Source organism: Chiroxiphia lanceolata, chromosome 2, assembly GCF_009829145.1.
Source record: "Chiroxiphia lanceolata isolate bChiLan1 chromosome 2, bChiLan1.pri, whole genome shotgun sequence".
NCBI classification, from domain to species: Eukaryota; Metazoa; Chordata; class Aves; order Passeriformes; family Pipridae; genus Chiroxiphia; species Chiroxiphia lanceolata.
In genome coordinates, this window is record NC_045638.1 from 91,786,653 (window position 1) to 91,813,489 (window position 26,837).

The 26,837-nt window shown below is 48.4% G+C and overlaps 2 protein-coding genes across 3 annotated transcripts; both read right to left on the reverse strand.

Moving 5' to 3' along the window:
* Positions 1-488: 488 nt before the first annotated feature.
* On the reverse strand, positions 489-6,773 carry GPR162 (G protein-coupled receptor 162). Of its 2 annotated transcripts, none has more exons than XM_032680601.1 (5): positions 6,685-6,773; positions 3,260-5,030; positions 2,261-2,450; positions 1,546-1,697; positions 489-1,375 (listed from the first exon to the last, which is right to left on the reverse strand). In XM_032680601.1, exons 2-5 carry the CDS (start codon positions 4,097-4,099, stop codon positions 848-850), a joined length of 1,710 nt encoding a protein of 569 aa, XP_032536492.1. In that variant the 5' UTR covers positions 4,100-5,030; positions 6,685-6,773; the 3' UTR covers positions 489-847. The 2 variants fall into 2 exon arrangements, with proteins under 2 accessions (XP_032536492.1, XP_032536493.1); XM_032680602.1 differs by lacking the exon at positions 6,685-6,773 and adding an exon at positions 6,238-6,356 and having other exon boundaries at positions 507-1,375.
* A 9,213-nt stretch (positions 6,774-15,986) lies between these two features.
* Positions 15,987-26,612, reverse strand: CD4 (CD4 molecule). Its single transcript, XM_032680973.1, has 9 exons — positions 26,346-26,612; positions 20,332-20,463; positions 18,629-18,805; positions 18,403-18,546; positions 17,894-18,166; positions 17,081-17,443; positions 16,719-16,961; positions 16,512-16,630; positions 15,987-16,275 (listed from the first exon to the last, which is right to left on the reverse strand). The coding sequence occupies exons 2-9, from the start codon at positions 20,390-20,392 to the stop codon at positions 16,204-16,206; spliced, it is 1,452 nt and encodes a 483-aa protein (XP_032536864.1). The 5' UTR covers positions 20,393-20,463; positions 26,346-26,612; the 3' UTR covers positions 15,987-16,203.
* Positions 26,613-26,837: the final 225 nt, after the last annotated feature.

The window sequence follows — 26,837 nt, forward strand, 5'->3', positions numbered from 1 at the left end:
CCAGAAGGCTCTGGCAGCTTTCCTGTTTGGGTGAGAAGTTTGGGTCATCTGATGTTTCATGCACAGTTCACACCGAAATCAACAGTTTGCATTGGTGAAATGAGATGTTATGGGTCAGGGACTTTTTAGGGACAATTTTTTTCAAGCCTGGCATTTCCTCAAAGCAAAACCTTTTGCTTGAGCAATGTTAGAAACCTCAGAGGCCACTCCTGCTTAGCACTATATCCCCTGAAATGAACAGGAAGACTTTTCACCCAGTCTCCCATGACAGCTTCTCTGTGGGCATCATTCCCTTTCCCGAGCTGTGAAGCATCTGCTACCTTTCAGATGCACCGACAAGAAAGGATGAAGAGGGAGGAAAGGAGCCTCGCACGTTCTGCATTTCCCTTCCAGAAACCTGTGAAGATTCATTAAACATTGGGCCAGTCATTTTGTTTCTATGGAAACAAAATTATTACTAATATAGTATTTTAAAAACAGACACACAATTGACACTCCAAATATAGAATTTTAATACCATTCTGCACCTGCCTTTTCTCTTAGGGCAGAGCGGATGCGAGGGTGGAGTTCACAAAGGGACGGGACTGGCGAGGATGCCAAGTGGTGGTGGCAGCAGTGGATGTGTTTGTAACCTGAGAGCAGGCACAGGCTGGCTGTCCCTCTGTTGTGCTCCCTTCTGCGGATCTGTCCCACTTCTTTTTTACCCCAACAGAGTGGGGTGCTGTGTTTCCTGCCTGCTGGCGAGAAAGATGAGAATGCAAATTAGTGATTGGGTCCCGGAACAAAGGGAACGCTCGCAGTTTTATTTAAAAATCATGATGGCACTGAATGTTTTTGATGCTGTCTCTCATAGTTTGGGATCCTGGAAGGTCTGTGGCTCGCAGGCCTCAAGGGTCCTTTCACATGACGCCTGCTCTCCATTCTGCACATGCCAGACTTCGTTGCCAACCACGGAGCAGCGCCGTGGCCGGTCGGCATTCTCCTCCTCTCTGCTGCCGAGGGAGAGGCGGCGATCGCGGCGTGATGCGAGCAGGAGACGAGAGTGCCGTGGGCTGCAGGCTGGGGTGGGTTGCGGCGTCTCGTCGATGAATGTGGTGATCTCATCTCGGAAGAAGCAGGCGCTGGAGCTGGAGCCCCGGGGCAGTAGCCCCCCCTCCAAAAATTGCCGTAGGGTTGTCAGCTCATCTTCCGGGGGCCGGCGGCGGTGCTGGTAGTCATGCAGCTGAGGAGGCAAGAATCCAGGGGCCCCAGGCTTGCGGGGGGTAGCAATGCGGATGTCGTCAGATGAAGACCACTTGTGTAGGAAGGATGGAGCAGAGCGGTGGGCGGAGAAGATGTTAGTCTCATCATGTGACATTCTCCGTGAGATAGGGACCTGGAAAACAGAGAAGGAGGAAGGTGATGGAAGACTTGAAGAGTCAGAACAGGAAGGGAGTAGCTGAGGCTTTCTCAGAAAAGAGAGTCAAGAGGGCATAAAGGCGTGGGAGACTGACAGAGAAGGAAGGAAGTGGGTTGTGGGGCTGCCCCTGCTGGCTCTCAGCTCACCTGCAGGTAGTGCACCTTGTCTTGGGGCAACAACATGTGGTGCATGGGCAGCAGCTTGATGTCCCGGGAGTCCCGCTTCACAGCTGCAGCACCGTTCGCATCAAATCTCACTTTGCAGATCCTGCCATCACCATAATCATCACACACACCATCTGTTGGCAAGGAGGAGAATGGCAGTCAACACTTTTCAGTCAGAATTCTGAGTAGCGTTATCAGGGCACCTGGACGCCATCCCAACACTTGTCTGACTTGCTGCCCTACTTGCAGCACTCAGGGCTCACCTCTGAACAAGGACCTTGTCTTTCTGCCTGCAGTGCACTAAAGCACCCACAGATTGCCCTATTTCTTCTGTCTTGCCTTTGAATTGCTCACTGCCAAAGATCTTGGACCTCTGGATCAGCGAGTTGGGCTGAGGCCCAGCATGCCAATTTGGTTGTGGTCTGGCAGCCACACACAATGTCTCTACACTTGCAACTACTGAGAAGGATGTTGCACTAATTCTTCCTGGATGCTAGTCCTAAAGCAGTGAGTGGCAGAGCCTTCTCCAGAACAAATTTTCTCATGGTTGCTGACTCCCAGCTGTAACATGCATCTCACCTAGCCACCTGCAACACCATCAAATTTCTTTCCCAAGGCAGACCCCCTCTTTCCTCTGTAGTCTTTTGGGGAGGTGGTTAAGTGAAGAAAGGTGACTGTGGGTTCGCGAGGAGCTTACCATCATCTGCGTCTTCCTCAGACATGATAGCCACACACTGCTCCCACACGGTGCGGAGATCTGCTCGGTAGCGCTCGCAGGACCAGATGAAAGACGGGAGCAGCAAGGTCTGCACCATGGAACACCAGAGCACAGCCAGGACCATCCAGGTGGGGGCCGTATCATAGCGCAGGCTAAAAAAGCTCACAACCTTCGAGGTAAGAAAAAGAAACGATGCCAAGAAAGGAGACAGAAGTGGGGATCAAAGGAGAAAGATAAGAATCAACTCTGTAGTGGAACGTAATCTGTCTGTAAAGGATTCATCAAGTAATTACCCTGTGTCCCTTTGAAAAACTGCTCTTGGGGTCTTGCCCCAGGTTTGCTGCACCATATTCCAAGCTGTCATATCTCTTAACGTGAGACCTGGTGCTAGCATCCCTTCTTCCTCATGCTCATTATGAGCTGGAGCTAAATGCATGCTAACAAAGGACGCAGCCACTGGGGAAAAAAAAAGCTGTGACTAAGCCCCTCTGTTCTCTTAATGATTGCCTTTGAGAACTTCTTCAGTTTTGCAGAGAATCAACCGTCCAGCCAAAACCTGAATGCTGCCTACAACTATACAAGCAGAAGGAAAAAGAAAACTGGATGCAACAGCTTTTAAAGCTGGTATATCAGTTCTCCAGAAGCAAACTGGAGAAATAAAAATCTCATTGTTTTTACAAGTAAATTGTAAAAATATTGGCAGAATAATCTCCTCCTCTCCTCTTAGCCACTTAAAACTTTCACAGTGGTTTCAGCTGTGTGGTGTGTATTCCCTAGGCTTAGACTTAAGAAAATGCTGCTGCAGAAGGATGACAGAATTACTGCAATCTTTTTAAAACCGCTGCTCAGAATAACACAGATTCAGATGCGGTAGTTCTGCAGCTGGTGGGACAGGAGAGTTTCTTCTCTAAAACTTGAGAGAAAATGAATCTGGTTTACCTGCAGACTCTGAAGGGAAAGGGAGAACTTGCTGCTTACCAAGATAGGCACCCCAGTGAGTGTGTCATACAGGAAGACAATAGCACTTATGAGGTTGGTCATCTGCAAGGAAGTCTTGGCTGACTCAGAGCCATCCAGTGAAGACCTCCTTTTGCCTCGTACATCCTCCACCACAATGGCTGGCACATTGAAAGTGGTGTGTGCTGATGAAGAGCAGGATGATGCTTCCTCTGCTCTCTGATGATGGCACCGCCGGCGTCTTCTGTGTGCCCACAGGGTTTGGTAGAAAGTGATACCCACACACACCAAGCCCATGACGATTCCTCCGAGCAGCAGGAGGCTAAAGCAGACACCGAAGCCTAGCCCTATTTTGCTGACAATGAACTGGCAGCCCCGGGCATAGTAGCGCTCGCCGTTGTTGTGCCAGCCGATGGAGGGCAGGGTGGAGAGGATGAATGACACCATCCAGATGCCCATGACTGCGTGCAGAGCCTGCTTCTTGGCATTGCTCAGGCGGTAGTTGACTGGCCATCTCACCATCCACATCCGGTGGTAGGACAGGGAGGCCACTGTGAAGCAGGTGGCCAGTGCCAGGGTGTAGTATGTGGAGACGAAGACCTTGCAGATGCTTTCGTTCCAGTCATAGTCAGAGGACTCGCGCCGCAGCTGCACCACGGCATAGGTGGTGAGGGGTACTGCTGCCATAAGGATGTGGGTGCCAGCAAGGAAGCATAGCAGCAGCTCCAGAGGCTTGTGTTTCTGCTGTTTGGCTGTGATGCTGAGGATGATCCAAGAGTTGGCCAACAGAGCTAGCATGCCACATGCCAGCCACCACAGTGAGTTGTTGTGCAAGGTGGACTCTGAATCAGAGTCCCCCATACTGCCACCCCTGCTAGACTGCACCCTGTCCCTGCCGCTGGGGTTTTGTAAGAGGGTGAGCGGGACTCTGCACTGGCAGAGCCACGTCCCTCCTCATCTGCTGCTGCAATGCAAGTTGTTTGCACGCTGGAGGGGTTCCTCAAGGCATTGCCACCAGGTGCCAGGCAGAACAGCCGTCAACTCTGTCTTGCTTTCAGTCCTCCCTTTCCCTCCTGTTTGATTATATTTCTTTCCCTTGTTCTAACTTTTTCATCTGTTTTTTCCCTAGTTCTCTTTCTTTTTCCTTCTTCCACTTTCTTTCTCTCTCATGAATACTTGCCAGTGCTTCTTCCCTCACTTGCTTGGGCACACTTTTTTTTTTCTTCCCCATCTATTTCATCTCCCTCCTCCGCTCTTACCCCAAAGAAAAAACTCTCCTTACTTCATGTGACAGCCAGACACCTTCTGACTCAGAGACCACCTCCTACTGAGACTGGTGAAGGCCACACACAAGCAAGGACTTCTGGGGACTCCAAGCAGTTTGGTAGAAGCAAGTGCCAGCTGACCAGTGTCCTAGGGAATGACCAGCTAGCCAAGATTTTCAGAGATGACAAGAGGGAGAACAAGGGTCCTGTGGAATTAGTGAGGGTGGAGCGTACACTGTGCGTAATTCCCCTCTCACCAAATGCCACCACACTCGTGGCCCCGTAGAGGTTCCTGCCAAGGCTGTCAGAGAGCTATCAACAGAGAGAAGAGTTAGGAACAGGATTCAGAGGGTTCCCTATCCAAGACCTCTCAGCACTCTCACTACATTGTCTTTTTCGCTGTCTTTTAGGGCTCAGCCTGGCCTTTCAAGCTTTCTTGTACACAGCAGAGCTGGCAAACAATGAGATGGTGGGGAGGGGAAGATCCTTTTCAAAGGTTCCCTTGGAGATTCAGGGCATGAGGTTCACTGTAGAAGAGAGAAAAGAGAAAAAGAGACTTAAGATCATTCTATCTCCCCAGATTTCTCTCTCTCCTTGCCCACACTAACACCTTGTCATGAATTAGACAGTGAAGAGCAGCTCTATGTCTTTCAAGGAACATAAGAGCCAGATTTGCATCAGTCTCTGCATAGCTCAGGCCAGACTCCGTCCTGCAGCAACTCCATCCAGTGCTGCTGAGACATATCATGCTCCCTGTCCTTCCAGTCTGAAGCTCCCTATCCAAAGTGTTATTAATGCCATTTCTGACATGGAACATCTGATCTGCACCATCCCTTGCCATTGCAGTCCTGACATTCCCATGTGTGCACTGCTACACTCCTTGTTTCTGCCGTACAGCTCCCACAGTCTTTGGGCCTCAGCTTTTCTCTGCTAGTGCTCTGGATTTTAACCTGCTGCTCCCATCCTGTCCCATCCATGGGTGTGTTCCACCATTCTAGCAGTACCCTGCCATCCCACCGTCTTGAAACACAAGTCTTTTGGCCACACATGTTCCTGCTAGAGCAGTTCTGGTCTCCGGACACCCCACAGTCACAAACCCAGCAAACAAGACTGCTAACCTAGCCCTGAGAAAACTCACCTTTGCCAGCGAGCCCTAGTCCTATCAGCTCAGACCCCCTCTTCAGCCTTCATCCATAGAGGACATCCAAGCAGTATATTCCAGGAAGGCATAGGCCTGTTCTGTGCCTTGACCAGAGCAGATGTAAACTTAATCTCTATGTGAATGGCTCTGTGCTCCCCCAGTCTGAGATAGTGGCTCAGTTCCCACCCCTCCCTTTCCTTCTGTTTCTCCCTATTTTCTTACCCTCTCTGTAACCACCTGAGGCATTTCCTCCTTTCCTCCCTGGAGCAGTTTGCCATGACTGGATTGGAGATGACCCATTCTGCCCTGTTTTATCTTTTTTCCCCCCAGCACCACCACTCTTGCAGTTAGGCCTGTGGCCTCTGGAGACACTTATGGAGCTACCCGGCCCCAATAAAACCAGGGGAATGAATTTCCTTGCAGCATCTCCTTCTGCTGCCCTTCCCACTCGGCTTGTTCTGGTGGCCCACACTGTTCCCTCTGAGGCTGAAACCCTCCCGCTTCTGCTGGCTTTGGGGCCCAATTCTGCTAGAGGCTGTGATCCTCCCCCTCCCAGAGACAGGAGAGCCCAGGTCGGGGAAACCCGTCCTCACCTGGCCCTGCTCCCCGGCTTCACCCCACCGCCCATCCCACCTGCGGGGCACACACTCCCGGGGATGGTGATGCAGGGGCAGGCGAGGGAGGGGGCTCGGAGGGCAAGATGACCCAGAATGATTGCAAAGAAGCGCGGAGAAAGCCGGGGGTGCCGGGGGATGCGGCGGCCGGGCCGCGGTGCGCTGTTGCCCCGCCGCCCCTTCCCTCCGCCCCCCACTCGGCAGCCCGGGCGCGGCGGGGGGTCCGAGCGGCGGCGGCGGAGCCGTGCAGCCGGGGCTGGGCTGGGCTGTGCGGGGCGGGGGCCGCGGAGCCCGTGGGGCGCCCCGGGGCGCGGCCGTGCCCGCCGGCGGCGGCGCCGCCCTGCGCTCGGCGGAGCGGGGGCCGCCGGCGGCGGAGCGGGGGCCGATCGCGGCGGCGGCGGCGGGGGCCGGGGGGACCCATCTTACCTCTCGCCGGAGCAAGCGCTGCCATGGCGACGGGCGCCCCGCGCGGCTGTGCGCGCCTCTGCCCGGCTCTGCCGGCCCCCGGCCCCGGCCGCCGCAGCACCGGCCGCCGCAGGCAGCCGCCCCGGCCCCGCGCTCCGGCCACCGCCGGGCGGGGCTCGGCGAGGGGCGAGGGGCGGGGAGCGCCAGCGGGGGACGGCGGCGGGAGCACCGCCGGGCCGAGCAGCCAGGGGGCGGGACGGGCGGACGGGCGCGGGAGCCGGAGCCGCCGCCCCGGCACCGGCCCCCGCCCCGGCACCGGCCCCTCCGCGACTCCCGACGGGCGGGGGTGACGGGGCAGGCTGTGCCCTGCTGTGCTCCCGGAGCCGGTCTTGGTCATGGCCCTACCACAGCGGCTCCCCCTTGCGCGCAGTCCTCCTGCCCCACGGGGCGAGACGGGCCGCCACCGCAATGCCACTTGCAGGACAAGGAGTTGCTGGGTTCCCGTTCCCAAAGAGGGTTATGAGGAGACACCCAGGCCGTAATAGATGTCGGGAGGATGGGGGGGAAAAGCAAGGAGCTGCTGCCCACAGAGGTGCCTGCGAGGGGTGCTTGGAGGGCAGGGCGCCCTGGTGCCTCAGTTTGCATAGCAGCTGTGGTGGCCACTTCCACCACCAACTAGCAGTGTAGTCCCACAAAGAGGGGAAAAAGGGAGAGAGATAGGGCAGGAGTAGTGCTCAGATGGATGTGTTGGTCATGCCAGAGGAGTAAATCTCCCCCTCCAGCTGTGTCACCTCAGCGGGGGCAATCCTGGCTAGAATGTCTTCACAAGGCAACAGACATCTCATTTACCTGTTACTGTCTTGCTATTGCAAAGGCACCAACACCCTCCCTGCCTTCATTCATTTTAGGACCTGATATATGCCAAAATCTCTGTGCTCTTTTCCTGCATCAGAATTGGTATAGGAGTCCATGTTTCTGGACAGTCAGGGTGCAGCTGCATTAGCACCTCAGTTTGGATCAAGAGAACCTGAACAATTTAGGTGAAAGGACCTGTGAGGTGTGCAGCAAATGTGCTCGGAGGACTATGAGAATTCAGCTTTGCTTTGGGTTAGTCTGAAGTAAGTCCCCAGACATTTACAGTACGGCCACAAAGTCCTTGTCATCAGATGTCTTCCTCTACCAAGCCGCTCCTGCTCCATACCCTGTTTGCTAAAGTGGACCTACAGATCCAGGGTCTGCTCAGTTTTATCACCCCCTCTGACAGGGCAGATTTCATATATCATTCTCAGTATTGACCGAGGTGATCCCAAGTTCCTTGGATACCAAGGAATTTCATCTGAGGTTTGCATGATCAGCAGAGGGAGAGAATCCTGAGTAAGAAAGCTGGAGGTACTGCTGGTTCTCAAGCCCAGGGACAGCAGCAAAGACAGTTCCAGAGGTGTAAAAAAAATTTGCATTGCAGTAGCTGTTGTGACTGGGACCTCTTTTAGAGACAGTAAGTAGAACAAGGAACCACTAGAATAGATCTGGCTTTGTGTCAGGTAGGTGATAAGAGATATTTTTGAAGAAGGTAGGTGATGATGACGATGCCATACTCTGGCTATTCTTTGGCCTGAGGGACTCCCACAGCAGAATGGCCGCAAGGTGGTTCAGCTCAGTGGGCAGTCTACCTACAGCAGGAACCGGAGATGTGAGCTGGGACAGTCCTCTGTCACTGCTTTTCAACCCATATAATTTGTGGGAGGTTTATGCCTTGAAGTAAGAAGGTCTATATCCACAAATGTAAACATTTTGCAGCTCCAATTGTGTCATTTGTGTGAATTGCTTAATGTGATAACTTCCACATTACCATCCTCTTCTGATTCAGAAGTTGAGTCTCTTTAGCGTAAGTTGTTAGCCTGCCTGCGTGGGTGAATAAATCCTCTTGTTCTCAGCCAACCAAGCTTCTAGCACTTTCTGCGCTGTCTGCCTGCCTCGACTCTGCTCAGGTAGGGACATCCTGCAGCTGGATGACTGGGCTACACCTGACAGAGACTGGTGAGCAGACCTGCATGGGGACAGATCCTCGTATCTCAAGGGGGCTTCTTGTGTTTGGAAATGTGTCTGGGTTATTAGTTTGAATGAAAGCACAAAATTGAAGATTTACTGTGAAGTGGAACGAACTCTGTGGGAAGAAGAGCTTTTACCCCAGGGCTGTCACACTCCTAAGCAGATGCTTGTCCATCCATCCATCTCATCTAAATGGATTTCAAAGACTCCCTTTATTTGCCTAGGATTTCCAGACACCTGGTTTTACTGGTTTTCATAAGAGGTGGGTTGCAACTGTGAATGTGCTGCATATTGACAATGCACATGCAAAGGAGCACTGATGTGGAATGTGGATGATGATCTGGAAGTCCTGAAGCCCCGTGGTGCAGGGTTGCCTGTGTATCTAGGAAGTCCAGGGTAGAAAATGAGACACCCCCACCGACTCATCTCTCAGGAGTCACAGAGTGGGAGCGATTTTTAATTCCCACAGAGTCAGTCTGTACTGCGACCAGCGATCTGCTGTCCGAAGTCTCAGTAGCTCACTAAAATAGTCTAAGGCATCCAGGCCTGAAGAAACACCACTGTTACAGTGTCAGGGTATGAAATGTTTTCTGGAAAAGTTCATTGCATAAAGATCAGTTATTTCTGGACAGAAGCTCTGCAGGTCCAGGGAAATGCTCTTCCCAGAGGTACCTTGGATTCTTAAAGGAACAGGGCTCATTAACCAAGAAACAGCAGAATCCTAAAACCAGAAGCATTGAGACAGCCAAATGCACTTCATGGGGTTTTGATGGTTTGCAGCTCTTACTCAGGACTTTGATAGTGACCATGGGAGGTTTCATATGTTTCTCACAGATCATGGATGCAATTAAATCCATCCTCAGAGCCCCAACACGGCTTATACAGCCTCCTGTGAGGCTACAACTAGCGTGCTTGCAAGCAGGTTTCCTGGCATCTTTTCTGGCTCTCTGAGCAGGGTGTGGCTAATGGCTAAAAAGAATCCAGCCAAGCAGATACATTACCATTTTGCTTCAGTGACAGTGACTGCAATGGAGATTTGTCATATCCAAACCTCTAGGTTCTATTTCTAGCACTGTATGGAAAGATTTAGTGAAATTTCTCAGATATTTCATCTGCAAAATGGGCAACTGATAATAGCGCACATTAGGGGACAGATGACTAGCGCTGGTCATGAGCTACACACAAATATTAAGAGCTTGCAATGTAAAATCTAGGATTTGAACTTGTGGATGCCTGCTTACCATTGAATGTTTTTCCTTACACAGCTGGACACTTTCTAAAAGATATTTTTTTAGCCTCTGTCACATACAGAAATGTTTGTGTATGATATTTTCCTTGAGGAAAGGAATTACCAGGGTAGGCTTGTCAAATATATGATTGTTATGATGCATGCCATTTTACAGAGATGTATATATCCTCTTGCATCCCCCAACCCCACTACCCACCTGTTGTAATGCTTTGTGCATTCTTCTCTTCTGAGTGTTACTGACCCTTTTTTCATCCCTCCTGCCCGTGTGGCATCACTGATAGCTCAGTGCAGCCTGTATTCCAGCAGAATTCCAGCCTGTAAAGGATGTAAAAATGTCATTTCAGGATTTAATTATGCTCCTTTCTCAAATTACTGAACACTTACTTGTTTGTTCTCATACACAGAGATAATTAGGAGCTCTTGAATCATTAATCTGGGAACCTATGAAGTCTGGAAGGAGCTGAAATGATTTCTTTGCTTTAAATTTGTAACACTGAATTGCAATTTTCATTTTACCACCTGTTCCTCTAGCTTCTGTAGGTATGTTTGAGGTTTCTCAAGACCAGAACAATTGTTTCTTAATTAAAAAATAGACTGGCCTTTCAGGAGCACTGCTGACATGCTGGATGCAGCTGGCCCCTGCCAGGGATGCTCTCTGGCTCCCCTAATTGTTTCAGGTGCCGTGCTGGCCTCTCCGGTGCCATGGTCCCCACACAGCCAGCATCACTGTTACTGCTGTTCACCTTCAGAACCTCATCTCCACACAGCACACAGACAAGCTCAGAGGAGGGACTTCCCAGCACTGGAGTCTGAAACAGGACCTTGACACGAGCCAGCTGGTGCTGAAGCATTGAGGGTCTGGGGTTTCTCCTTTCTTCCCTTTTGATTCCTTGACAGCAAGCCAATCTCTGTCACCACCTCTGTTCCTAGTTCTGCTGTTCTTTAATTCTCTAAATCTGGAAGCACCTCTAAGACTTGGCCAAGCTGGCTAGCAAATGAACAGGAGGAGAGCCAAAGGCTTCTTCAGAGGGGATGCCAGGGAAGGATGCTGGCATGTATGAGGCAGAGGCTGTGGTTTGGAGGTGTTGCTCAGAGGTGAGTGCACTAATGAACCCTGGGCTCCCTCCTAGTAAACACACACTTGGGAATACTCTCAGAAAGGAACCAGTCCAGAGCTGAGCATCCTGGAAGGGTCTGGTACTCCAGCTCTACCCTTACCTTTGAGAAGGGTGGATGGAGGCTACTCTTTCTCTGTAGCTTCATTAGGCTGATAAGCCTTTCAAGTGGATGCTGAGTACTGTTCTCTCCCTCTCCTCCTGCATCCCTCCAAAATAAAAAGGAGTTAGAAGAGGCTGAAGTGCACAGATTTCTCCCTTGTAGACCTTGGGAACATGCAAAGAAACACACAGGGTCATTTGGCTCTGAAGGCTGAGGGATGCGAGTGCTTTGCTGCAGAGCCTGCGGGGAGCATGAGTCACATGGATTGCCTCGGCAGATCCGGGCTGACAGCATCCACCAAATCACTGCCTCACGTTGCACTCAAAGGGCAGAAATAAACAGGGAAGCAGGAGGGGCTTGGGGAGGTAGTGCTGTGGACTGGGGTTATTTCAGCCCACATGTTTCTAGATCAGCAGAACTGGACAGGGCGCTATATCCTTGTGTGCAAGCCCCTCCCTTCACCGGAGCAAGCAGGTCTGTGGGTCCTGACAGAGGACCGTGCATTGGAGGTGTGTTCAAAAGACTGAAGCATGTGCTTTTTCCCTTCTGCCGCCCAGAAATAATAGTACCAGAAAGACGGACATGGTAGGAAAAAACAGCATTTCTCATTTTTTTTCCAAACTCGTGCTTTCTGTCACGTTTCCCCATCAGTACATAGAGCTCTTGCTGCTGTTGTCATTTTGTAAGTACTGCCGTGTATGCCTTTCTGCGTCCTGCCATCATCTCAGGGCTACTCTGATGAGCTGCCGGCACATGACAAAATATGTCTGTCATTGTGTTTGCTGCTTTGCAGAGTTGTATTATCGCTGTGGTTTGCGTCATGCAGAGGTATTATTCCATTGCATAGTGTAGATACGCCCTTGTCACACCTAGCAAAAGGAGAAGTCCTCAGTGTTTCCTCAGAAGGAGGACCAGGATACATGGAAGAAAGCCTGTAAAGCCCTGGCCTGGGCAAGATGTAACCACAGTCCACTCCAGCTGGAGACTCATCTACATCGACACATTTTGTGCAAGCTTGTTCTTATCTGGCTTGAATTTCTAGCTCTGTACTGCCTTGAAGCCCACACTGAAGCTTTCAGTATTGCACTTGGATGGAAAGGAAAGCCCATTTAGGACTCACTCTGTGAATGACTTTGCTCTCAATCAGGGCAGTCTGTGCATCTAGGGAACAAAGAAGGTCATCATGTGAAAAGACACGGACAGGAGAGCTGCCAAAAAAGGAGATTTATAAGATTGGAGCCCGCAGTGGTTTGTGCTTACAGGTAAATTTCAAGTAGAGTAGGGCAGGGTCACAACTGTTGAGGTTAGGAGAGCTACTGAGAAACTGTGCAGTGTTGAGGAAGGCCTGTAATTTTTGTTACATTAATCCAGATGGGAGAACTGGAAGCTGTGTATTTGTGGATGTGGCTGTGTGCTTACAGGCATCCCAGAGGCACCATCCCATCTGCTGTCATGCTAACCAGGCCACCTGGAAACAGATGGAGGGACCTTCTGCATCTGTGGTGGTGGTGTGAAACAGAGCATTCATTGCAGGTGGGTCCCAGCTGTGAATGGGGACACAACCTTTGGTCACTTGTGGGGACTCAGTGTGCCTCTTCCAGCCCTTGGAAGAGAGGAGGACTGAGGTTGCCTCCTGGCTTTTACAGCTGGGGGCAGCACTGTCAGGCAGCTCAGGCACCTCTGTACTCTCTGAACCACCAGCATTCTCTGCTACCCAGGTGTTTCATCCGGGACAGGCCAGGTTTGATGAACTTTGTGCTGGAGGCCAGATAAGCCCTATTAGTTTAGTCTTTTATTGTCAGGCTGATTCTCTGACTGAAAAGATCAAAGCTGGTGTTTTTTGGCACAGGGATGGTTGGTTCGGCTGCCAGGACCCCAAGTGAGCACCTGAACTGCTGGAGGTGGCTGCAGTGCTGGAGGAGCTCCCGATGGATGCTCACCCAGTGTGATTTGTCCCACCCAGATATCAGGTGATACAGGATAATCCCTTTGCTGCAGACACCTGTGTGAGTGAAAAAAAGAGCTGACTTGGGTACTTGAACAGTTATTTAAGGCGAAGGCAGAAACAGAGGTTGTTTTTTGTTGAGGGGACTATGCCAAACAGTTTGTCATGACCATTATATTGACCACCACTGACACTGTGCTGATTTTCCCTTATGCAGCTCCCCAAATGGGCCTGTCCTTAAGCCATGATGATGCCTTGTTTAGCAGATTGATGGGCTGCAACTGGCTCCTAAGGTATGCTGGCAGTTCAGCGAGAGGGACAGCAGTAGGAGGAGCAACTGCATGCACCAGGGTATGGACCAGAGCTTTTCCATAGTTAACACAGTCTTGTGCACATAAGCACAAGCTATGAGAAAGAAAATGGCATTAGTGTGGGCCTTCATCACTCCTGTTTGTGTGAAGATGATGGTGGAGGAGCTGGCATGACACCAGTGTTGGCCCACACCTGCTGCCACAGCTGTCTGGGGCTGCGTCTCCACTCCAGGGCAGAAATGGGGTTGTGGGGAGGAAGATTTCCCCCGACTCACAGATGTTGTCTCTGCTGTTGTTGCCACCTGCTTCTTCTCTGTCAGTAACAGGGTGATGCTGGCATGACTGCCACGGAGAAAACCCCTCCTCCAGCATTGAGCATCCCATGGGGATGTCTTTGCCACGGGGAACCCTTCCCATACCGCAGTGCCCCTCTGTGCCTCTCCCCAGATAAGCCCAGCACAGATGAACAAACCTGGACTGTGGCCAGTGACATCTGTAGGACCTCAAGGCCTTTCTGACCTGCCACTAGCAGACAGTAGAATAACTTCTATAAACACAAGACTTCTGTGTATATATTTGAACAGCATTTTTTCTTTCAGGACGTTCTGTCATCTCTGCAACATGCTTTTAGTTCCATCTTAAATTTCCTGGGCTTTTCCTCCCTCTTCTCATCTCTTTGAACAAAAAAAAGGGTCATTTTGGTGAGAAGGCATTTCCAGTGTCTTTCTCAGAAGCATCTGTTCTCTGTACTCTGTGGGATTACTCAGTCCAAGGCTGGTTTGTTCTCCTAGGAAATTACTTTCTCACCCCCATTCCAAACCTACCTTCCGGATCAATATTCAAAATTTCTTCAGGCTCTGACTTCCAGAAGCTGAACCACCCTCCCAATAAAACTAATTCTTAATTATCCCACTGCTTGTGCTGTTTTCACTTGTTTGTTGGTTTGTGGTGGGAGAGGTGAAAGTACAAGCTCGGGGATGGATATGTGGGATAGTGTAGGGCTCAGACTGTCTGGGAAAGACAAATGAATATGGACAGGTTTCAGACAGAGCAGAGAACTGTTGCATTAAGGAAGGCTTGTGACAGCCAGGGAGGTGGGAGATAGCATTCCACATCCTAGCAGGAAAAATGCGAATTTGAACCAGACAAGAGTGCCTCAGAAAAAATGTAGTCCAGCTTGCAAAAAATAACTCCCAACCCCAAAGTAATTTATTGTCGCTCAGGCAGATAAAAGAAGCACATAAAATTGGTTCCACGAGAAGGTCAAATTAAGTGCATGAACAAAATACAGGCATATTATATATCTGTATATATGGATCTCTTCTATTCAGTGTCTCTCATTATACAACTGTGGATCAGTCGTAACCCTTCAAGGTTTCTTGTCCTGTCCATTGGCTCCTAGCCAGATTGCATCCCTTCATGGCATTAGACTGGGAGAATGATGAAGGAATAAAGAATTACATTAAAACAGGAGGAAGAGAGATGGATTCATGGAGCACTATGGGCTGCCAGGTGTTTCAGTACAGGCAGAGGCTTCATCAGTCCTTCTGACTTCAGTGCCAGCTGCAAGAGAAAAGTATTATGTTAGTACTCCCCCCCACTTTTTTTGCATAGAGAATGCCTGCCTGCCTCTGTAGCTGAGGATGCAGACAGTTACTTGAGCATTCACATGGCTGCGATTTAGGTTTCAGTTACACTGAGCTGCTTACTTGGCAAAGAGAGTTAAAGAACAACCGTATCAGCACTTGTACTGCACAGATTTATCTAGTTTTTGATGTATCTCTACGGGCTTTGTCCTCTTTTTATGGGGATTTTTTTTAACCTTGATAAAAGGTAGGTGAAAACAAGGTGAGTTCTTTGACGTATTATACCCTTCACCACATGTACAACCCAGCTGTGATGTGGTATTTGCCAATAGACATTTTCACTGAATTCTCAGTGACAGTGAAAAAAATCAGATGAAACTATCAGTTTGCCAGTGTCACCCATGAAAATAAGCAGAAGTCCAGTGATGTACCCATACATTAATTGAACTTGTTCATGCAATCATTTATACTGTCCTTAGCTGTCCTCTTCCAGTGACAGAATGGCTGTCAGTGTTTCTGATGCCTGCTTCTGATGCCTGATACCATATAAGCTTAAAGACCTGGAAGGTCTTTAAGAGGGCTCCTTCTCTGCTGAGAAATCCTTGCTCCGATGAAAAGGGTCAGGACATGATGGTGTATTTCGCATCACCCAGCACCTTTAGGAAAGGGTATGAATCACAGTGTTCCGTGATTCTTTCTTCTCTTTCATTACTCCTGGAAGGTTACTGGCAATTTTCACCGACTGCAGTCCAGCACTGCACTAGCAGAGCTGGAATTACATTATGGATGTCATGGGTTTTTAAAATTTGTGTTTCATCCTTGTGCTTGGTTGTGTGCTTTCCACCTCCAGATCCCAGATTCACTGTGGAACCTATCAAAGGACTTTGGAGCACCTGCTTGGTTTTGGTTAACATCTCTCAACAGGAAGAAAATTCAAGTGAAACCTCTCTGCTCAAAAGTTTCCCAGCATGGTGCTGCCATCAGTTTGGGATATAACAGGAAATTCATTAAACATATCTCATAAATCTTAGGTAGAATTTTACATCAGTAAGAACTGAAAATGCTGAAATGCAGCTGTGTTGTTTCACCAAGGAGGCTCAAGCTCAATTTCTCTCCACTCAACCATCAGGCTCCTCTGTCTTGAAAACACTATTTGCCCATTCTGGGTGCCCTCGTTGCCACTTACTGTTGACACTGACACGTCTTGTTTTCCAGCAAGTATTGTCTTGCTTGTGCCATCCTTTTTGCCCGTTGCTGCCAGGAGAGAAGGGATAAAGAACAATTGGATATTTTTATGCTTCAAATGCTTTCCTCTTAAGTGGTAATAAAGTGCCATCTGAAATCTGCAGACTGCCCACCTCTAACCATTTGCTTTGAGTCTAAGGATTGACCCTTTATCTGTTCTACCCCATGCCCAGACAGGAAATCTGACTCCTCTGGTTTGGAGAGACAGTAATCTCTTCTACTTTCATATGGACCAGGGCACTCACCCTTCTCCGCTGCCAGCTTATACCACTGATGATGCACAGACACACAAGGGCAAACACCAATACACTGCCTCCAACACTTGCTCCAGTTACCACATAGTTAATCCAAACAGGAGCTTCCTCTGTGGAGGAAGAAAAATATTTAAAGGCAAAATCAGAGAATTTTAAGGCTTTAGGTTTGAGGCAGGGGTGCGATGCTAATTTCCATACCCACGTGGTAATGGAGGCTGATCTTTCTGTCATTGTCTTCTATGAGGTGACAGCTCCACAGCCCTGCCGCACTGATGTTCACCTCCAACTTTACTTCATGCTGCTTTGAGTTCTTGATGTCCATCTGAGTCCCGTTCACACGTTCCCAGCGCAAGTGGGCTTTGGGTGGGAGTGGACCAGAGACCTCGCAGATCAGGGTCATCTTGGCCCCTCTGGAGAGTGGCCCAACAGGGTTAGCTGAGACTGTAAAGGCAAGAAAACAACATGTGAGTGACAGGATGGGAAGATGGGTCCCCCCGTGCTCTTGTGGCTTCCAGGTTTCTGCAGCTCCTCATCTATTGACCTACTTCTCTTCCTCTCACCTTTCATCACAACCAGCTCTATGTTGCTCTGCACGTGTCTTCCTTTGTATGCCAACTGGCACTGGTACTGCCCAGAATGGTTGAAATGGACTTTGGGGAGTTTCACTTGTATGGTACTTTTAGGTGTTCTTTCAGGTATCTCAAACAGGAAGTGGCTGCTTTTTCTGGTCTCGTGCTGCTCTCCTAGTGCTGTGACGTTGAAATCAAGCAGTTCATGAGCTTTTGCACTTTCCTGTTGTTTCCAGTTCACTTGTCCTGTGAAACCTTTATTCCATTTTATCTTCTGGAAGTTCAGATGCCATGACAAGATGACAGTGCTGTCAGCAGTTGCATACTTTCTTTCCATATCTGGATCCTGAAAACCTGAATTCAGAGGAGACAAGAAATATAGAGGCAGGAAAATCCATGGTTACACTTCTCCCTGTTTACCTTTGATCTAGAGAGAGGCATGCTGTGCTCAGTTGAAAGAGGACTTGGAGAAAAGCCACAACATCCCCCAGGAAGCTTAAACAGTTTGTGTCTGAGAACAAGACGGTAGAAAGAGCTAAAGCTCCCAAACATGCCGGTACTAAGAAGAAGAGATCTCAAGGAGAGGAGAACCTTCTCCTCACTGTACCTGGAGAGGAAAATGGGCACAAGTGTGGAACATAGCTCAGGCAGTAAAGTGATCCCTAAGCTGCAGTGTTGGAAGCCCTGGGAAATCAACACTGGAGCACCAGCGCTTGGGATGCTGGAAAGTAAAAGCTCAGCTCATGAGCTGGAGGGAACACTGGTTCCCGAGCCTGCGCGAGTTGCATTTTTGTTGTCACATACCTAATACCTTCACAACAAAGGAGATGTTCTTATTAATCAGCGAAGAGTCTGAATGGACATTACACACCCAGGTCCCGCTGTCCGTAGCTTCCAGTTTCTTCAAATTCAATATGTGTTTTTGAGAGGATATGTTTTCTGTTTCTGGTGTTACTATGTTATTGTTACTGTTAAACAATGTGATGCTGAGAGCAGGTTTAGGATCAGGTGAATTGTGCATTAAAGTCAGCTCAGGGACTTCATTTTGCAGAAAGTGCCCATCCAAAGACACTGTCACTGTAAAAAGAAAAAAGCTCAGCCAGTAAGACAACTCCTCTTCTTGTGAGAGAGGGACACAAGTGTCACAGCAAAGAGAATGTGAAATCTTTGCACCCTGGAGATGGAAGATAAATGAACTATGATAGCCCAAGCCAGAAGAAATATAAGCTGGATAAAGAATCCCCACAGAGTTTTTTCCCCGAGCTCTATGGCCCCCTCCCCTCCTTGTGGATAAAAGCCCTCTAATCACTCACACTTGAAGACATGCAGTGAGGTACGGGCTTTGTAAGAGCCATATTTACAGGTGTAAATGCCGGCGTTGGAGAGCACAAGGTTCCGCACCGTCAGCTCTTTAGTTGTCTTCGTGACTTGAAATTGATCACTAACGACACCTGGTTCTTTTAAAAAAAGGCTTGGTTAGGAGGGAAGAGGTTTCTCAGCCATATCTGGGAAAACGGGGTGATGAATTGGAAGCCTTACTTTTCCAATGGTTATTATTTTCCATACGCCATATAACAGTATCGGAGTACATCCAGGTCACAACTGTGTGAGGGGATAAGCTGGAGTCAGAAGGAATGCCTGTGCAGGGCAGGGTCACCTCCCGTCCTGCGATCCCAATCTGTTGTTCAATTTGCTGAGCCATACTGGAGATCAGACCTGAAAGTCAACACCCACCAAAAAAAGGCATACATTCGCTTTCTGAAAGGTGTCTCAGTGAACGCTTCCCATCCCTCCAGAAAGATGTAGATATTTCTTCTCCCTTTCACAGACACTGGGAAGATAATCCTCAATTTCTGAACTTTTCACTCCTTTATCTCATCAAGCGATCAATCAATCAATCTCTTTTGTTTTCAAATCCATAGCTTCCCTCCCCTCCACTCTAGGCTCTTTACCTGGCTAATGGCTATTCTCTTTCACATATATTCAGAAAAAGGGAAAATGCTAGTAGTTGTGGTGGACTGACCATCATTCATGATTTTGAAATGTCAACAGTTTTACTGAGACAGCCTTTTTCCACTGGACAAGACTTAGCTGTTCTGCTGGTAGCAAAGGCAGGACAGCATATGTCAGCCCTCCTTCACAGCATATGTCAGTCCTCCTCTTCCCCAGTCAAGACTTGACACAGCACTGACAAATTTGCTCACCCCTTCTTTCATTTTTTGCGTGGAAAAAGACTGAAAACCAAGGAAAATTAAGTGATAAAGTAAAAAAGAGATAACAAAAGCTGGCCTAATGTCAGATTCCTGTGAGACCTATGTGACAGTAGAAGAAATAGGGCATATAAGGTTGAAGAAACATTAGGAGTTGTTTCTTGGGAGAATTGCTTCCTTTCCTTCACTGTAAAGAGGGTTTCTGCAGGAGACCATAAGAAGGAGATGGACTTTCCAGAGGTAAGATTGGGGATAAAGGGGTTGTGGTCTCCTGCCTCACTGCTGGTAAGCTCTCAGAGATGCTTAACCTGCAGATCCCCCTGGTGACCCTAGTACTAGGGAGCCACAAAAATGTAAAATAAAAAGTTTACATGAGTTTAATGTATGGTTTTCCAAAGGTTACATTCTTCCAAGAGGTAAACTGCAACAATACAGATTTTTGATAATTGCACATTGGACTACAGAAGCTTCTGATTTTGTCTTAAACTGTGAAATTAGAAATGCTACTTAACGGGAGTTGGTATCTTTTGCTTTTCATTTGGTTCTAGGGTGCAGAAGAGATTTCCAATCTTTCCTTTGCAACCAGAGGAATCAAAGCTGAGTATCTGAGAAATGCAGGCTTGGCTTTGTTCAGTGTCCTTCCTTTCCAGGAAAATAAGCACCAAAAAGTCCACCAAACATTATAACATCATCAGTAAAACTAAACAAGCTGGTAGGATTACATGTGAGAAACACGTTTTTGCCCAGACAGCTGGAGGGTAGTGTTTTCCATTCAGTACTCAGTGTGTATCCTGGTTTCTTATAGGAACCCCACTCCTGCATCTATACAGGGCAGCTCCCTGAACCTGGTGATGCCCCCTGGTTTTGGCTGGCAGGCTCAACAGATGGGCTGGGAACAACCTGAGTCCCAAAGCTAAACTGCATGAGGTATGTTATATGGCAAATTGGGAGGAGCCTAGAAACACCCCAAATGTTGTGAAGCTTGTGAAAAGACTGTAAGAACCACGAGAGGTTGCTGAGCCAAGGACTCACCCAGATGCAGAACCAAGAAGACAGCAAGCATGCAGTTCACCCCTGTGCTGCATGACTCCATCACTGTGGGAAGGTTTCTTCCGGCTGTGGACTGCAGGCCTGGAAATGCTGTCACTGCCAAGGGAGGTTACCCTGGAAGACCCAAAAACTCTGTTGATTTTCAGACCTCAGTGGATGGGACCCATGTTTCTAGTCTGCTCCCACTGTCCTTCAGTGCAGCAAAATGGAGGTTCATTGGTAAAGTCAGCAGAGCCCTGTGTTTCAGCAGAGTCCATCTGCAGCGTGCCCCTAGAGTTTGGTTATAAACATTTCATTTTATTCATCCCTAGGTTTCTGGCATTCATCAGGCTGCAGCTGTTTATATTGCCAAGAATTCTGTGCTTTTTTGCTTCTCTATGGTGGGTTATCGTCACTCTTGAAGAGAGTAAAGCTAAACACATACAGGGCTGCATTAGCAAGAGCACAGCCAGCTCTGCTGGAAGTAGAGTAAAGCAATTGTTTCCCTCTATTTGGCACACCTGAGGTCTCATCTAGGATACAGGCTCCAGTTTTGAGTCCCCAGTACAAGAAGGATGCCAACAAACTGTATAGAGTCCAATGAAGGGCTAGTGGGATGGTGAAGAGGTTGGAGCACATGACATACAGGGAGAGATTGAAAGCTGGGTTTGGTAGGGAGAAGGGAGCCAAGGTGGGATGTAATTTCAATCTCCTGTTATCTAAAGGATATTCCTTAGAAGAATGAGCCCCATGCTTCTTGGATATATATAGGAGAGGAACAAAAGACAGCAGCCATAAGTTGAAGCAGGGAAATGCTGACCAGATATAAGGAAAAATTTCTTCCCACGGAAGGTGGTTCAGCAATGGAATAGGTGCCAAGGGATGCTAGGAAATCTCCACCCTCAGAGATGTTCAGAAGTTTCCTTGTCAAGGCCCCGAGCAACATATTGTAGTTTTAGAGTCAACTCAGCTCTGAGCAGGAGATTGGACTGGAGACCTCCTCATGTCCCTTGCCATCTAAATATTTCTGTGTGATTTTGTGATTCTATTATTACAGCCATCTTTAGGCTGTTATTAACGTTTTTATTCAGTTCTTTTTCTTTTTTCTACTTATTCCTTGCCTTAGAAATCTCAATAACCAGCAAGTCTGATGTGGGAAAGACCCGCTTGAATTCTTCAATGGACTATTCAACAAAAAGTATGGAGAGAAGGGAGGAATGAGGTCTGAAAGAATAAGTTGCATTGATGGTAACAAAACCTGAAGTGAGAACTGGGAGCTAATCATCATGTTAAGGTGAGTTAGCAAATTAGATGCAGTATCTGACTGTAGCAGAGACCAAGTGCTGGTATGAGCTGCAGCTGGGTAGGCTGACAAGGTGAAGGGGACCATGGCTGCTGGTGCAAGGAGACTTCTGAGCTCTCCAACCAAGGCATATGTCACAAAAAGGAAGCTGAGCAGGTTAACTGCTCTGGGGAGTGAGCAAGCCAGTGAGGTGACCTCGCTTCTCTGAAAGCAGGCACTCCCCATGCCAAGAGCATGACAGACTGAAGGCTGGAGTTATAATGGGATTGAACTCAAAGAAATGCATGAATAATTTTATTCAGTGTTTATATGTATGATGTGCAATATTCAGTATAATATATTCTATTAGAGGATAATTTATTACTGAAATTAATTTAAATGATCAGAGCATGTGAAACTATCAAAGCATAGATGAAAACATCAGCATTACATTTACATGGAGATCAGGTCAGTGTGACTGACAGTCTGACATCTAGACAGATGTTCACACATGCACATATGAAAGATACAGGTGCAAGAGCAAGACAGCAGCGATGTGCACCATCAGAAGATAAATAGACGGCAAAAAGGCACAGTCAGAGGAGATTTGTGCCTTGTCTCATGCAAAACAAAAAGCCCAGGGAATATTTGCATGAGCTGTTTTTTGCAAAAATAGTAAAACAAAGGAGCCAGTGCATATGATTGGAGATCACTCCTAACAAGATGCAGAAGCAGTGATGAAGCAGTTTGCTGGGCTAAGCTACAGAATAAAGAAAGGGGCTCTAACAAGGCATATGTATGCATCTCACTTCAAAGGAACATCAATAACTGAGAATTGGCACAGGGCCTTGAGTGAGATCCATTCCTGAGATGCCAGAAGAAACCTTGTCCCTGCTGTGCAAACTCACATCACCTGTTCCTCTGAAATGAGCAGGAAAAGTCAGCCCCCACTCTAAAGTGATACCTACAAATTAACAGGATCAGTGTTTGGTTTTAAGTCATTAAACTTTATACAAAAGCTGAAGGTAATGAAACAGGTAAAACTTAATGAAATTGCTAAGTCAAACCCCATCATTTTGTTTTGACTGGGAATCTCTATTTTCTTGTCATATGGCTTCACCATGTTCTTTGCCTTCTTTCTAACCTGGTTTTTGAGAAAAACCACACAACCAGAGCACTGTGGGACTGATGAACTGCTGACCTTGTGCATCTTGATAGATGCAGATTGATGCATCTTTGTTCTTCTGTTTCTTCTCATGGTTTCACAACTTCTGCAGTCCTGCTTTATTCGCACTAATCTTTGTATTTCTGTGGCAGATGTTGACAGTGCGATGTTACCACCTACATGTTACAAGTCAGTGGGGAAAATGAGTAGCCTTCAGCTAGGATTTCTTTAACACACTTTCCCTCTCTCCCTGTTTATTTCTACTTCTCATGCACGCCACTTCCTATTTCCCCCATCTTTCTATCTCCTTCTGTATCCCTCCAGGCCAGATCACAGGCAGTGCTACTCTGCAGAGTAGCAGATCTGGGCGAGTGAGGCTCTGCTGTGTTAACTGAGCAAGCTGCTCTCATTAGCGGATGCCTGTAGCAGACCCACAGCCTCCTTACAGGCAGCCCAGCTGTATCTTATGGTGGTGCTCATAAATTAAGTGGTGTCACAGAATGTCCCCAGGCACTGGAACATACTCATCAGTCCTGTTAAACTGCTAGTACATTTCCTGACACATTTTTGGCCCGGGACAACTCTTGCTCTCCCGAGCAAATCCTGGGATGCAGTTTGGTGTTAGCATGGGCCAGGGACCTCTCCCATTAGGTGGCTGGCATGTGGCCAGTTCATTTTGGAGGTTAAGTGAGTTTAATAGCCCAGACCATCTCATGCCAGCTGGCCTCTGTGCCAGAAACAGTCCAGGCATACTTGATTTATTAGCACATCTAGCAACGGAGGAGCAGGGCTCCCTCCCAAGTGAACATTGATTTCCATTTCATTTTAACTTCTCCCTCTTATTAAACTGGTTTAATTTCCTTCTTGACTTATTTTAATGTTCCCTGCCTCTCTGAGGGATAGGAAGAGGAGAGCTGAGGTAGTCAGTAGTCTTGCTGTGGGGAATGATGCCTGCAGGACAAAGTCAGGCCTGGAGAACATCTGTTTGAGAGCAGGGCTGGCAGCCTCTTGCTCCTTCCAGCATCGAGCCATGGTGGGTGATGGCTGCAGAGACCCTCCACCCCAGGCTGGCACTGGCATGACACAGGAGGAAACTTAAATTAAAAAAAAAAAAAAAAACCAACAAAGAAAAAGCTCAGCAACCACTCCTGATGGAGAGAAGATTATCTCCTCTCGGTGTTCCTGTGCCTCTTTCATGCAGTGTGGTTTTGTTTTCTTCTCTCACTGTTGACTGTGGCTGTGCTTTTGATCTGGCAGCAGCTCGCTCTGCTGGGGTAGGGGGGCCTCCACACCAGGGCTCCACACCTCAGCTTCCGCTGCGGCATTTCCCCTTGCAGTGGCTGCCAGGCGAGGGCTGAGGGACACAGCTGCCTCTTGTCCCTGCACAGCAGTTGGGCTTGGCTCTGGGGCTCTGGGTTAAAGGGCTTCGCCTCTCTTTTTCTCAGTTTAAATATCTAAAGCAAAGGTGATCTGGCTCTTTAACTGAGTAGTAATTTCTTTGAAATTACCTATTATCATTAAAGGAAACATCAGGTGAGCAGCAGGCAACATAAAAGACCAAATGCAACAAAAATAGCCAGCAGAGAGCAGTGATGATAGTGGTGAAGGACATTTCACAGTCCCCACTGTCCCCCCAGACTGTCCAATCCTGCCTCCCTTTCCCCCTGCACGCCTCTGGCTGCTCATCCAAGAGCAGCTGCCATCCTCCTGTTGGAGCTGCTGTGAGAGGGAGGTGGCGGTGCAGTGTCCATGGGATCACAGAGGTGAAAGTAGCTGATCTTCCTGGAGAGAGGCCTCCCTGTCAGGACAAGGCAGGGTGTTGAGGCCACTGTGTCAGCAGTGAGCTCCGTTCAGCCATAAAGTCCTCCTGACCCGGCCATGTGGCTGGTACCACGTGGAGGCCATGAGAAGTGTCTCCATCTCCGCAGCCCAGGCTGCTCCCTACAGCCTCTAACCCCTCTGATGGCTTAAGGGGAAGCCAAGACCTGCCTTTCTAAAGCCACTGGAGGCTGTGAGGAGCCAAGGCACTGTGGTGTCCTCCGAAATCCGACCCTCCATCCCCCTTCCAAGCCATGTATGTGCTTAGGAAGATGTTCGGGTTTCATCCTTCCTTAATTTTTCCTGGTGAATATAGGGTCCTTGCATGAGGCTGTGGCAGATCAGATGGACACTGCCCCTCAGTGCTCAAGATCCCTGAGTGGGGATGGGATGGATTTAGTTCAGATGAGGCAAGCCCTGCCGCAGTGCTGGCAGCTTTGGCAGCCATGTTTGTGAAACACAGGGGAGAATAAAGGAAAAGTCAGGGAGACCTCGCTGCAGTCTCTTCAATACTTACAGGGATCTTATAAAAAGATGGAGAGTGACTTTTTACATGGACAGATAGTGATAGGAGAAAGGGGAACAGTTTTAAACAAAAGAGTGTAGGTTTAGATCAAGTATTAAGAAGAAATTCTTTACTCAGAGGGTGGTAAGGCACTGGAACAGGTTGCCTGGAGAAGTTGTGGCTGCTCTATCCCTGCAAGAGTTAAAGGGCAGGTTGGGCAGGGCTTTGAGAGACCTGATCAAGTGGAAATTGTTCCTGCCTGTAACAGGGGGATAATTGGAACTTTGGAACTAGATGTTCTTTAAAGATCCCTTCCAACCCAAACCATTCTGTAATTCTAAGATTCTAACGCGCACCAGGGACTGTTTGGTTTATGGTGGCGAACACTAAGTAATAACCTGAACTCAACTGTAATGCACCATGTGGAGGAATATCTGAGAGGGTTGATGAAGGTTGAGTAGGATACGCCGCCTGAAAGTTGAAAAATTCAATCAGATGTGAAACTCCTGTTTTCAACAGTGCAGCAGCCCATGGAAGGAGAAGGCAAGTCTTTTTTCTCTTGTCCTTAAATTGAAAGGATCCCTCTTTCTCCAAGAAATCCTGCTCGCTCAGCCCTGAGCTAATGGATCAGGCTGCATCGGCAGCCAGTGTCAGGCAGTGAGCCAGTCAGCCTGGATTAAGCAGAACAGACCCCTCCAGTCTCAGCACATACAGATGCAAGTAGACATCCCTACTTAGCTGGAAACTGTCATTTTCTTATTTTTCCAGGCTTTTTTTAGAATAAAGTTCCCCTTCCTGGAGGGTGCGCAAAGAAGGTGATAGCAAGTGGCAGCTGGTAGAGGGCTGCTCCTCAGTGCATTACTAGCCCTTGAGGATATACAGTCACCAGTGATAGGTCCTCGTATAGAACATATTTCCCTATACATGGGTTTAAAGGATCCATGAGATCCTTAGGCTCTGAGACAGGCTGAGCTTTTTGTAGCTCCCCTTCTTTTTCCCTCCTTCAGGGAAAAATGTGAGGAGACAAACAATTTTTAGTTAAAACCGAAGGGCCTCGGAGAATTTGCACAGCCAGAAGTATTATCAAGTCAAAAGCTTAAGGTGGTTTTGCAATAGACCTTTGAGTGGGGCAAAACCAGTCCATCCGTGCCAAAACAGCAATTTGTGTGGAAAAGTAAAGTTCATAACATTAAAAAACCCCCAAAAACAGATTAGCCTCTTTTCTCAATGAAAGATAGTTTCCTTACCTCTCTTCTCTTTGCTTCTGCGTTTCTGTCTCCCTGTGTTTGTCACCTGCCGTAATTGATCTTACCCAGCTACAGCTGAAACAAAAGAAGAACGAAGTTAATGTTCAGCAAGCAGCTCAGCAGATGTTGGCCTTGATGTCTCCTCCTCTCCAGCCAGAGCGTCAGCAAGGTCTTGCTGCCAGTCCAGGTTCTGGTGACATCCGCTGGCTTCTCTAGCTAGATGATGATTTTCCGAATGCATGTGATTTCAACTGGGTGTGAACAGAAATGAAGACCATAACGGAAGATGATGTATGGCAGTGGTGGGGAGAATGAGTGTGCAAAACAGAGAGAGCCTATTGGCCATAGGGCAGCAGATGGGAGGCCGTGACGGGGCCGAAACTTAAAAACAAAGTTGGAAACTGGTTCTGCTCCACTGACGAAGAAATCTCATACACTGACATGTCAGCTGAGCAGATCCGGCCCCAGCCTGCACCACTGATACTCTGTAAG

Bases quoted from the DNA above. Each gene is read 5' to 3' on its own strand.
- GPR162 (XM_032680601.1), bottom strand. From the start codon at position 4,099: ATGGGGGACTCTGATTCAGAGTCCACCTTGCACAACAACTCACTGTGG. The intron at 2,451-3,259 runs GTAAGCAGCAAG...CTTACCTCGAAG, and splicing joins TCACTGGGGTGCCTATCTTG to GTTGTGAGCTTTTTTAGCCT. The intron at 1,376-1,545 runs GTGAGCTGAGAG...TCTGTTTTCCAG, and splicing joins ACAAGGTGCACTACCTGCAG to GTCCCTATCTCACGGAGAAT.
- CD4 (XM_032680973.1), bottom strand. From the start codon at position 20,392: ATGGAGTCATGCAGCACAGGGGTGAACTGCATGCTTGCTGTCTTCTTG. The intron at 18,547-18,628 runs GTAAGGCTTCCA...TTTTTTTAAAAG, and splicing joins AAATAATAACCATTGGAAAA to AACCAGGTGTCGTTAGTGAT. The intron at 18,167-18,402 runs GTGAGTGATTAG...TTCTTTTTACAG, and splicing joins CTCACTGCATGTCTTCAAGT to TGACAGTGTCTTTGGATGGG.